The 12,556-nt window shown below is 39.9% G+C and overlaps 2 protein-coding genes across 3 annotated transcripts in view; one reads left to right on the top strand and one right to left on the bottom strand.

Moving 5' to 3' along the window:
- LOC309493862 (complement C3-like) overlaps positions 1 to 12,556 on the top strand; it is a 217,148-nt gene that overhangs the window by 80,685 nt on the left and 123,907 nt on the right. The window lies entirely within an intron of this gene.
- gcgrb (glucagon receptor b) overlaps positions 8,214 to 12,556 on the bottom strand; it is a 28,224-nt gene continuing 23,881 nt past the window's right edge. Inside the window, exon 11 of the mRNA XM_082164130.1 lies at positions 8,214 to 12,308. Coding sequence (XP_082020256.1) covers positions 11,946 to 12,308 — 363 coding nt within the window. The 3' untranslated portion in view covers positions 8,214 to 11,945. The remainder of the gene's footprint in view (positions 12,309 to 12,556) is intronic.

Genomic DNA, 12,556 nt, shown 5'->3' with positions numbered 1-12,556 from the left:
ACACAATCATTGAGGCAAACAGTCTTGTTGATAAAAATGAATGTCCTGTATTTTTTTCATATTTAACATATTTAACATTCACGCGAGTTACTTTCACTCATTTGAGTTATGTTTCTGCTTCACAAATTATGTGAGTTGAGTTTACGAGGAAAGTTGTGTTAGTATTACTTAAGGGTGCATGTTGGAAACAGTCTAATTGGTCAAATACAAATTAGTTGAGTTCAAAATACTCACAACTTTTGATATAAATAATTTCCTCAAATATTATAGAGTTAACTGTTATTTTTTTTGTGGAAACTGGTTGCCTTAAATATCTCAAGCATGTTTTACTCAAAGTTGTAAGTTGTTCAAATAAGACGATAGACTAACAATTAACGATAGACCATTTCGTTTGTAGTCACTATTCAGTGTTTGCTTTAGTTGGGTTCTTGAACCTTGACTTTTAATGTTAGCTTTAAGTAGAATAGTAGAAAATTGTGGAAAATAACAGATCTGTCTCAATAGGTTATATGCGTTGAAGAAGCAAATAGACTGCGTCTTAGGAGCTCCTCAAATACTGTGATTTATGAATGCAGGAGGTGTTTGTTTAATTAACTTTGGTCTTTTACTCACACATCTTTATTTGTATTGGGATTGTGCTATCATTAATCATTAAATCTTTATTAAGCATTCAGTCAAGCCTGTTTAAAATGCATAAGCTCAGGAGGAGAGCTAATAAACGAACAAAGACGTCAATCGATTCGCTTTCTGAAGAACAATCGCATGGGCAGAAACACATTGTCTCTCTGTAGGGTCTCTCTTCTCACTTTGATTTTGTTGTCTTATTCATTGAAAGGTTTATTAAAGATCACTGCAAATTCAGATGTGCATACCTACAGTTTGAGGAGTCCGATTGCACCAAGAAAATAAAAGAGAATAATCCTTTTGGGATTCTTCCTATCGTATTTATCTGACATGATAAAATTCCAATGCAATGGATTTATTATGCATGACTGAGCGGATGCCTGTGACGGTGGATCAAATTTCAATATTTATGAGGACGTCCCTTTTTCATTTCTGCTGCTTCATACTGCATTTCTCTTCTCTAACCCTCATATTCAGTTGAACGATTCTCACATTTAAATGGAGCTAAAGGTAAAAATAAACCTGCATTTTGGCATAACATTAAACTTACAAATGCAAATGCATATGTTGTTTCATGAATGAACAGCACTGGAGTAATGTGAGATTACAGGAGATTCAGACCATAAAATATTTTTAGATCATTTTGCCAACAGGATTAAACCAATCCGGTCACACTAAATGCATCTCTATATCACGTATTGTGTTTATCGTGAAATGTATACGCGAAAATGAGTTTTTACGTGCATATGATACGCATGGGTAGGTTTAGGGTAGGTTTAGTAGTGGTGTGGGGTACGTATGTATTATACGTTTGGGTAGGATTAGTGTTGTGGGGTGCGTGTGTATTACACATATCATATGCATGCGTAAAAACTCATTTTCGCATATAAATTGCACGATAAACACAATGCGTTCAGAGACGCATTTTCATAAGATCAGGCTGATTTGATTTGAACACACAGAGTAATGTTGAGGTTGGCATTGTGAACATCCTTCAGAATTGAGATTTGTGTGAGGGTTAGATTTAGAGCAAATATATCCATCCATCCATACATCTTCTCCCGCTTATCCGGGTCCGGGTCGCGGGGGCAGCAGTCTAAGCAGGGATGCCCAGACTTCCCTCTCCCTAGACACTTCCTCCAGCTCTTCCGGGGGGACACCGAGGCGTTCCCAGGCCAGCCGGGAGACATAGTCCCTCCAGCGTGTCCTAGGTCTTCCCCGGGGTCTCCTCCCAGTGGAACGTGCCCGGAACACCTTCCCGGGAAAGCGTCCAGGAGGCATCCGGAACAGATGCCCGAGCCACCTCAGCTGACCCCTCTCGATGTGGAGGAGCAGCGGCTCTACTCTGAGCTCCTCCCGAGTGACCGAGCTTCTCACCCTATCTCTAAGGGATCGCCCAGCCACTCTGCGGAGAAAGCTCACTTCGGCCGCCTGTATCCGGGATCTTGTCCTTTCGGTCATGACCTAAAGCTCATGACCATAGGTGAGAGTAGGAGCGTAGATCGACCAGTAAATTGAGAGCTTCACCTTGCGGCTCAGCTCTTTCTTCACCACGACAGACCGGTGCATCGACCGCATTACTGCAGAAGCTGCACCGATCCGTCTGTCAATCTCCCGTTCCATCCTTCCCTCACTTGTGAACAAGACCCCAAGATACTTGAACTCCTCCACTTGAGGCAGGAACTCTCCACCAACCTGAAGTGGGCAAGCCACCCTTTTCCGACTGAGAACCATGGCCTCGGATTTGGAGGTGCTGACTCTCATCCCAGCTGCTTCACACTCGGCTGCAAACCGCCCCAGTGAACGCTGAAGCTCCTGGTCTGATGGGGCCAGCACGACAACATCATCCGCAAAGAGCAGAGATGAGATCATGTGGTCCCCAAACCTGACACCCTCCGGCCCCTGGCTGCGCCTAGAAATTCTGTCCATAAAAATTATGAACAGAACTGGTGACAAAGGGCAGCCCTGCCGGAGTCCAACATGCACCGGGAACAAGTCTGACTTACTGCCGGCAATGCGAACCAAGCTCCTGCTCCGGTCGTACAGGGACAAACTCCGGTTGGTTGGGCAAACTCCCATGAACCCTCCAGCACCCTGGAGAGGGTATAAAGCTGGTCCAGTGTTCCACGACCGGTGGAGCAAATATAATTAGCTCAATATAAAAACAATCAATTGTCAATGGAAAATCCCACTATATAAAAGTGTGTATGTTTGAATTATTAAGATGAGTGCAGTGTGGTTATGGGGTTGAATGGGAAAATAATTCAATCATCAAAGAAAATGCACTCATTAATATTTAATTTGTTCATAGCCATATATCTCCAACTACACACACACATACACACGCACACACGCACACACACACACACACACACACACACACACACACACACACACACACACACACACGCACATCCAAATGTGGACATTTTACAGGCTTCTATTGTTTTACAGATATGAATACCATAGTCTAAGAAACATGTTTAAAAAGCAAATGTTTTTAAGTCAACCAGATACTGAACCAAATCTATTTTCTATACAGTTTTGTGTATATGGACATAACATTGTATTGCATGTGTAAAGAAAAGTTATTATTTGCTAACAGTTTACTTCAAAGCAACTTGATTCAGTCAAGTTATTTTGTCTAATTTTGGTTGTTACTCAGTTCAGTTTAGTTCATACATTAAGTATTTGAGTAGAGATAAAATTTTTCCATTGTGTGGAACCACCACCACTATCCATAATTTAAGTTAAGTCAAAGACTGAAGTCATTATTCATTATACACTTTGTAAATCTTTGAATTTTATTCACTGCAGAGCACAAAAACATGCAGAGTGGCAAATCTTTCATTCCCTAACAATTAAATTAATTATTTGTGAAATGTTCATAGATTAATATTACTAAATAACAAGACTGGCAGACCAATAACAGACCATCAAAAGGTTTCATAAATGCTTGTCAAAAGTGTTTATTTGAGGAATCACTTCAGTAAAGTCTCCGTTCTTGAGTAAATGGCTGGTCTGACGTCTGACTCATCTTAAACAAGCAGGACTGAAGGAGTCGGTGAAGAAAACACACACTTCGGCCTTTGCATGAGCCGAGACACGGTCTGGTATTTTTTTAATGGTGACAGTGAGCAGCTCTAGATGTCACTGAACATATGCATACAAATGATTAAATCATACAGCTATACGTTTACCTAGTCAGTTTAGATAATGGTTTTTTGATTGATGGCCACTGATTCACACACAAAAAATGTCATCACTTACCGTTCATGTCACTGCAAATCCAACATTTCTTCTATTTAACAAAAAGGGGGGTTAAAAAGCTTGAATGATAATAATAATAATAATGAAAACTATTATAAAATGTTCCATAAAATGGTAAATCACTAATCGCTTTTTTGTCAATATCATTTTAATACTTAATTTGCACCTTTTTTTTCCAAATACTTTATTCAGCATTTTACTGTCATTTTTACTGTAATTTCTTGTACGCTTGCTTTTATGCTTTGCCTTTGAGAGTTTTTGTCATGCCAGTTATACGGTACATAGTACATTGAACTAAAAATTTTAATCCAGATGGTCTTATAAGTCATTCAAAAGCAGCCGTCCATTCTAACAAAATTACTTATTTTTTTCCCTATGACCTGTATTTTTCGAGTAGCATTTCCATGCATGTTTTCTCTTTCTCATCCGTTTCTAGCACTTTCTGTCTGTATTTGAGTGAGTTGGTGAAGTGTGTGATGAGAACAGGAAAAGGGATGCAGAGTGTTTAAATCACAGTCATTATATAGAGAGCAAACGAGCGCTAAAAGCTTATCATGAGGCAGACAGACGCCTACAGATGCCTACATAAGCTGCCTTTTCCACTATATTACTTTAATGTAAAATGAATGATAAAAATATTAGTCTATTGTTATCCTTATTGTAGTACCGTGCTGTGATTTAGCATGCTAATCCACACGTGTATCACTGCTTATTGGTGATTTACGAGGTCCATTTCATAGGATGTTATCTCAGTGTACAAGGCAACTCACTGTGGTTTAGAACAGACTCACTCCTTCAGTTCATTCACCGAGCAGACGAGATACATGAAGACGGATTCTTTCAATTAAAAACTCAGACTCAGAGTAAATAAACAGCTTACATGAATCCCCGAGACTTCCGCTGACACCGCAGGCGCGCGTGACCATGTTAATGTTCACATGAACACCGCGATTATAAACACACAGGAAGCATTATCACACACGCTCGCTAGATTATGTGGAGCCACGGGCCAAACGAACTGTTTGTCATCAATAAAACGCAGCATAAACACTGACAGATCGTTGAGGGAACACGAGGATGGAGTCGGTTGGAGTTTGTTTATGCAGCTCGTGCAGAAGGACGATAAGAACTGGACTATACATCAGTCGGCAAATGGAGATTTAAAACATAATCTCAGATATTTCTGTCACACGTAATTAGCTCTATATGAGGCCGTATTATTGTTTACACTGAAATCTAATTAGTCCAAAATATATTTTTGGAATGTATAAAATGTGGCAGTCTGTTACTAGACCTCACATAAAAAGCAAATGTTTTTAGGTTATTGTTGCAAATGTAGAAACGCTCTAATACAGTCAGACATGATTAATTTATTCCACGAATGAAGGGCTGCGTCCAAAATTGCAGACTCGATTGAGTAGTTAAGTAATCATGACCGCTAAAAAATGTTCTATATGGTATGAGTGTAATCTGGACGTACTACATTCACCATGTTGTCATTATCATGTGACCTACCAACGTTAGTTGCGTCTCTTCCCTTCCATTCACAAATCCTCTCCACCGGAAGAAGTAGGTCATCCAGGCACTGTTTGCTTACTCTTGTATGAGTACTGGGAATTCAGACATACTTCTCTTGCCACATATATCAATTTTACAAAGAGATTCTGGAAAATACATGGATAAAGTGACCCGGGATTTGACCTGGGTTCGTTTGATTTTGGTTCATTCACACTGCCAGTGATTTTCCGGAATCAGAGAGTGTGTTCACACACAACCCGTAAAAATCCCATAAAGACACGTGATGTGACTTGTACTGTCTCGGCAGCGTCTTACATTTGCTTATGAGCTTATGAAACCACGCTTGTGCCTTTTTTCTCTCTGATTCGATCATAAACTTGCGCATTACGTACCGTTTCACAGCTGGCGAACGATCCCGGCTTCAGCGTCATCACTACGACACGCCATTATTATGGCTTTTGTTCACACAGCGCGCGTTCCGGGACTGAACACGGCAATGTTACTAGGTCCCCAACAAGGCATCGATGCCGGCATAAATCCCGGGTCGTGTTTGCGTTCACACAGAAGGCGTTCTGGCAATTTCCCGGCAATTTGCAGGGATAATCGTGCTGTGTGAAAGGGGCAATACTGTTTTTCGCCTAAAGGGAAATATGTGATTTCGGATGCAGTCAAGAGCCCTGTCCCAAATGGAACCCTAAGCACTCGCATCAAGAGCGCAAATCGACCACATGGGGGCGCTCGTGAGCACCCTTCTGAGATCTAAAAATGAGAAATGGGACACACTGCGGTCTCACGGACTTAACGGACACGCGCACGCGGCAGCCATTGTAAGTCCACAAGACCGAAAGTGCACATGAAGTTTGCCATTTGGGACAGGGCCAAGGTGTCCAATAATTGAAGCGTTACTGGGATGAATCGAGTATTACCCGGCTGGTCATGTGATTCACCCATAAGGTCCCCTGCTCACTGTAAGATAAAGCCTAATAAATAAATAAATAATAACGTTTGTATTAGACAACCAGGGTCTTCATCGCATAAACCCATTTGAAACAGATTTCTCAAAAGTACTCGCATATTCATTTATTCAAGGCAGAACCCTTCAGTTCATTCATTTAGGCTTAGCTGACCCTAAATCGGTTTTGTCAGATTTAGATCTGCAGATTGTTTGTGAGTTTTGATCATGATATCTGTGCTGTTTTCACATAGTTCTTTATTTCCAGTCTGATTTGAGGATGCGATGACATTAACGCCTCTAGAGAAATCTAGCATTGTAATCTTGCAAAATTCAAGCTGAATGATCTGATCATATGATTAATCTTGATGGTTGATGTTTAAAGGATTAGCTTTGAAATCTTTCAAATCTTCCTAACATTAAAAAATTATTTTGTAACATCCCACTTAAAGGATTAGTTCACTTCTGAATTTACATCCAAGATATTCATGTCTTTCTTTCTTCAGTGGAAAAGAAATTAAGGTTTTTGAGGAAAACGTTCCAGGATTTTTCTCCATATAGTGACTTCAATGGGGTCCAAACGGGTTGAAGTTTTCAATGCAGCTTCAAAGGCTCTACACGATCCCAGCTGAGGAATAAGAGTCTTAACTAGCCTTCTTAGCACGTCTACGACTTCACGCATTATGTAATCATGTTGGAAAGGTCAGGCGATAACCTGACGTAGGTGGAAAATGTAGAGTGAAAAACTCCATCTAATTCTCTCCTCCAACTAAAAAATCGTCCAACAAAATCGTTTTTTTTTAAAATGGCGCTTGATTTGCACGTTGGCTTTGTAAACACTAGGTTGCTACTTCACTACGCGTGACCTTTCAACGTGATTACATAATGTGTGACGCATAACAGAGCTACTGCAAGACGAGCATTTGTGGTTAAAAAGTATGAATGTTTTTTTTATATTTCTTTTATGACGGATGGTTTGTCTAGATGAGACTCTTATTCCTTGGCTGGGATCGTGTAGAGACTTTGACGCTGCACTGAAACTGCAAAAATATGGAGAAAAATCCTGGAATGTTTTCCTCAAAAACCTTCATTTCTTCTCGACTGAAGAAAGAAAGACATGAACATCTTGGATGACGTGGGGATGAGTAAATGATCAGGAAATGTTTATTCTGAAGTGAACTAATCCTTTAAGTTGAACGTTACAAAATCACTTTTTAATGTTGGGAAGATTTAAAAGGTTACAAAGCTAAACGTGTTTGCTCGACAGTGCAGAAATGCTCTGTTAAACTGCAGAGTTTTACTTCCATTGTAAATCAGGTGTACGAGCACCGCAGTAATACCGCAGTAAATGAACTGAAGGATCTGAGCTACACGAGGGAATATATCAAAATCTTTTGTAAATGACACACAGTTACAATCTCAGAGTCATTCACAGTCAAATTATCCATTCAGCTGTAAATCAGGGCTGTAAAAGAAATGCTGTGGAAATTACGTCGGCGGCCGGTGAAACGTGTCAGAATGTGAAGTGGGGCTCTGTGATGTTTGATCAGATGATGATCAGACCATATGCTTAAGCAGCGCTGAAACACACACGCTTCAACAGTGCCTCATTAACAGAGATTACTGCATCATAAAGAGAGAGAGAATGTGCTTCAGCAAACGACCTGAGAACAGAATTAATGAAGGGGGAAGAAGAGGTACATCCCTCACTTCAGCAGGCCTTTATTACATACGTGTGTGTGTGTGTGTGTGTGTGTGTGTGTGTGTGTGTGTGTGTGTGTGTGTGTGTGTGTGTGTGTGGTTGACAGAGATCTCCATACGAAACAGTAAATCAAACCCATCCACAACAGACTAAACATCCTGGCTCAGGGAGTTTTATTTTCACAACTTTCCTTTCGATTTCTGCGTCTTTTTTTTGCTCCCTCTTTACTTCTTGTTCTCACAGGCAATAACACAAGTGATTTACACATGTACCATAATTCAACTCTTCCATACAAATTCTTTCCACAAAGCACAGAATAACACTCAAATGAAGCAGATGCATGAGATCACGATCACATGACGTCCAGGACTCCACACGAAGCTCCGTGTTTATGATGCTGCATTATTCATACGTGAAGCTTTAGATACGTAGTCACTTGAGATTTAGCTTTCAGGTTTGAACTAAATCAATCTCATCTTTTCAATGTGAATCTTATTAACATAAAAAAAATGTAAATGATTAGCAGCATCTTTAACATCTTTAAAGGTTTGGCTTCTGATTGGTCAATACAGCGTTATGGAAATCAGAAACCGCTACAACACGAAACACCTTGTTCATTACTGTTCATTTCTGATTATTTTTGGTGCATAGCAACGTTCTGTTATTTAGGGACTAAATCTTCAAGCAGAAAGATGGCATTTGACACTAAACTATTTGTTTTATAAAACCTTTCAGTCACTTGAGGTTGTTTTATATTGTGAATACACTGCGTGCTGCTTTATAACACCCTTTAATATCCTTTATATATATATATATATAATCTCATATACGCATATATAGTATTTCAGCTGCAGCTGTCAAGGTGTAATTTCTCATTTTCATTTAGTTTAACTTTACTTTACTAAAAAAACTAAAATTAAATAAACAAATAAAAATGAAATAAAAATGACAAAATGTTAATTGAAAAGAAAAAAAACTAAAATTACACAAATAAAAACGAATTCAGTAACAATACAATAAGGTCTCGTTTAATAACATTAGTTAATATTTTAACAAATACTGTGATTTATTTTTTATTTTTTACACAACATCTTTGTTATTGTTAGTTAATAAAAATATGGTCGTTCGTTATTTGTTCATGTTAGTTCACAATGCATTAAGTAATGTTGATAAATACAATTATTGATTTAGAAAATCTATTAGTAAATGTATATTAAGATTAATAAATGCTGTAGAAGTGTTGTTCATTTTTAGTTCATGTTAACCAATGTAGTTAACAAATGAAACCTTATTGTAAAGTGTTACCTCTAATTTATACCTCTAATTACTCAGTTGTACTAAAATAGCATTCTTGGATCACCAATCCACTGCGATCTAAAACTGGGTTTCTGAAGCAAAATCATTCAAGAAATGCTGCTTTAGATCATGTGTAACTGAGTGATGCATTTTCATAAATATTTATTTTCATAATTTAACCTCTGGTACCTTATCGCTTCAGTAAATGATGCATCATGAACAGGGAGAGTGTTTCAGTCTTGCAAGTTAAAATATACTGTCTTCACTTAAATACGGAATGATTTTTCATAAGTAAATAATCCCAGAAGCCTAAAGGACATTCCCAAGCTCTCCATTGAGCTGCTTTTTTTTATGTCCCAATGAATTGTGGGTAGTGTGTAAGAATGGCACTTCAGTGAAGTGTGTGGATAGACATATAGCATGTAAACAGTAGCTTTACACTGTACGCTTCCAATGCGGATCTGCTTGAATTTGACACTGTTTATTAAAGCATCTGGTCACGATACCAAGAGCACAGCCCATGCGAAACACCAAACTCAGGTTTACTGATGCAGAGCGACTGATGATCTCGGTTTGACACGTTTCACTGTCTTTTGTCCGTGGTTAGTGAAACAGAGCTGAATTCTGGACGGCTCGCAGCTCATCTCTGTCAGTGTGAGTGTTTTGGTGAGCGTTTCTTAAAGGACGACCCAAAGAAAGCGATTTTAACTCCTGAGTGGGTAAATAACCAAGTGTTTTCATTGGCACTGAATGAGAAGTGTTTTGTTGTTCCTTCAGAATGAGGCACAAAGCAGCTTTTCCAGACCCTTCACCCTCTCTGATCCTCTCTGGTGGAATGAGCTGCTGAAACGCAGAAACCATCACATCGTTCAAGAAGCATCGTTCCCTACATTTCTCTTCTGCTCTAGTTTGTTTCCTAATCCAATGAAAATGAAAATGGCATACTGAGAATATTGTTTGCTCTGTGATGAACTGCTTATGCTATATAGTAAGTCACTTTGGATAAAAGCGTCTGCTGAATACTTAACTGTAACTGGTATTTCCAATACCATGTTGGGTGGTTTCTAGGCGGTTGCTCAGTCAAAAGAGAAATAACCCATAACCCTAATGAATGAGCTTAGAAAGCACCAATAATTAATACTGTTTAGTAGGGCTGTCAAATTATAAATTCGAATTTCGAATATTCGTATAAAAAAAAAAGTGCACATTCGAATGTAAAAACCGTGCATTCAAATTTTTGGTGTGTCAAGAGGCGCGCGAGACATGATGATGACGTAACTGTTTTGTTTTTGTTAGATTATCCAGTATACAGCGCGGTGCGGCTGCGTTGTTCATTTGAAAAATGGCGGGAAAAGGCTTCCTGCTGACGAAAACACTCTCTGTTGGTGGCAAACATCGTCCACACTTGACCATACCTGCACATCGGTCAGAGCTCAGCGTGTGTGTTCATCAGCTGAAAACATTGTCAACAAAAGCACTCAACACTCGCTCAGATCAAGTTAAGCGTCTGGTGTTTTTGACCAACAATATGTAGATGTAGTGAGTGGAAGTGGATTGTTTCTGAATTGCAGTTTGCCATTTGTGTTCATGTAGTTCATTACGCGTCTGTTGAAGCGTGTTTTCTCAGTTTACTGATGCACTTTTGTTACTTAATTCTCCTTGCAGCACATTAAGGAAATTATATTTTATTTAAGAACAATTGTTTTAAAAGTGAATGCACTTTAAAAAGTGAATGTCATTTCATTTCAATAAAAGATGCCATGCTTGATTTGGTATATATTTGCTTATTGCGCTCGCTTCCGCCCTCTTGTGGCCATAGGAGACAACACAGTACTTTTCCTCAAACATTAAATAATGCCTTTAGAATTCAAATATAATTTGAATTTTGCTAATATTTAAGAAAGAAATTCGAATTTGCTATATTGCTATACACCATTTTGTGACTCTGGGCGGGAGTTTATCCCGTCACTTCACCACGTGACAGCAGCAAGCAGGCTCCTGATTGGTTAACGCGGCACGAACAGACGTCAAAGTTCCTATTTTTCCACTCGGGTGTCAGACGCGAATTCGCGTCAAACGTGTGAATGCACAAAAAGCACCAAATAAAATAATTCGTGCGTAAAGCGCATATCGCGCCAGATGCTCAATTCGCATCATTCGCGTGAACTGGACGCGCGAATGAGGCGAATTTGTGTCAACTGCACCGCGCTAAACGCCTCATTTGCGCCGCAGGACCTCCAGACGCGCGTAAACGCGTCTTTACATTGACTTAACATTGAAATCACTCGCGCCAGACGCTCTATTCACGTTTAGTGTGAACGCAGCATTAGAATTTGAATATAATTTGAATTTTGCAAATATTTAAGAAAGAAATTCGAATTTAGCTTTTCAGCCATTTTGACAGCCCTACTGTTTAGTTATTTACCAACTCAGGAGACAGTTTCGGCTTGTTATTAAAGGATCCACAGCTCCATCATTTCTCATGATAGAAGCCGCTTTTTAATGTTAAGTCTGTATCTGGAATGTACCATCTTTTCTTCCATCGATCCATTAGTGCTAAAACATCCATCAGCATCACGTTCCTCAAACGTTAGTTTCCGCCACCCCCGCTGAGCACTCACTGTTGAGGGGACGCTCTTCCGTCAGACAGATGTCTTCCGTCAGAGAGCTGCAGTTACTGGCGCCCTCCTGTGGCTCGGAGGAGATCTGCAGTCTCGCTCGGCCTCTGCTCCGGCTCACCCCGTTCTGAAGACACGACACCAGACGATGGGACTCTGCTGAGTCCCTACTCGCCGCCTCTGGGGTGTCGGGGCATTCGTGGGCCATCGCCGGGGCAATGCTGACACTTTTGGCGTGGGGCGTCTGGCTGTGGGTGTGACGGTACTCTTCCTCAATGTCCTTGCCCAGTTTCCACCTCTTCCACTTCTTCAGCATCTCGCTCTGGACCTGGAGAGCAGGAGAAACAGCCTAAGTCGAAGGAATATTCTGAGGTGCGTTTCCCGAAAGCATCGTTAGACAACTATGGTCACAAGTTCCGTTGTTATCAGCATAGTTCAACGAGTCGGTGTTTCCCGAAAACCAACGAACATTCGCAAACAGCATCACAAAGTTGAGTGTTTGGAACGACAGATCTCGACCTGTGGTTAGAAGCAGAGTTTCTTGTTTGCATGACATGTGGACTCAATAAATCCTTG

This window comes from Leuciscus leuciscus, assembly GCF_965113295.1.
Source record: "Leuciscus leuciscus genome assembly, chromosome: 3".
NCBI classification, from domain to species: domain Eukaryota; kingdom Metazoa; phylum Chordata; class Actinopteri; order Cypriniformes; family Leuciscidae; genus Leuciscus; species Leuciscus leuciscus.
This window is presented reverse-complemented; position numbering and strand designations above follow the sequence as displayed.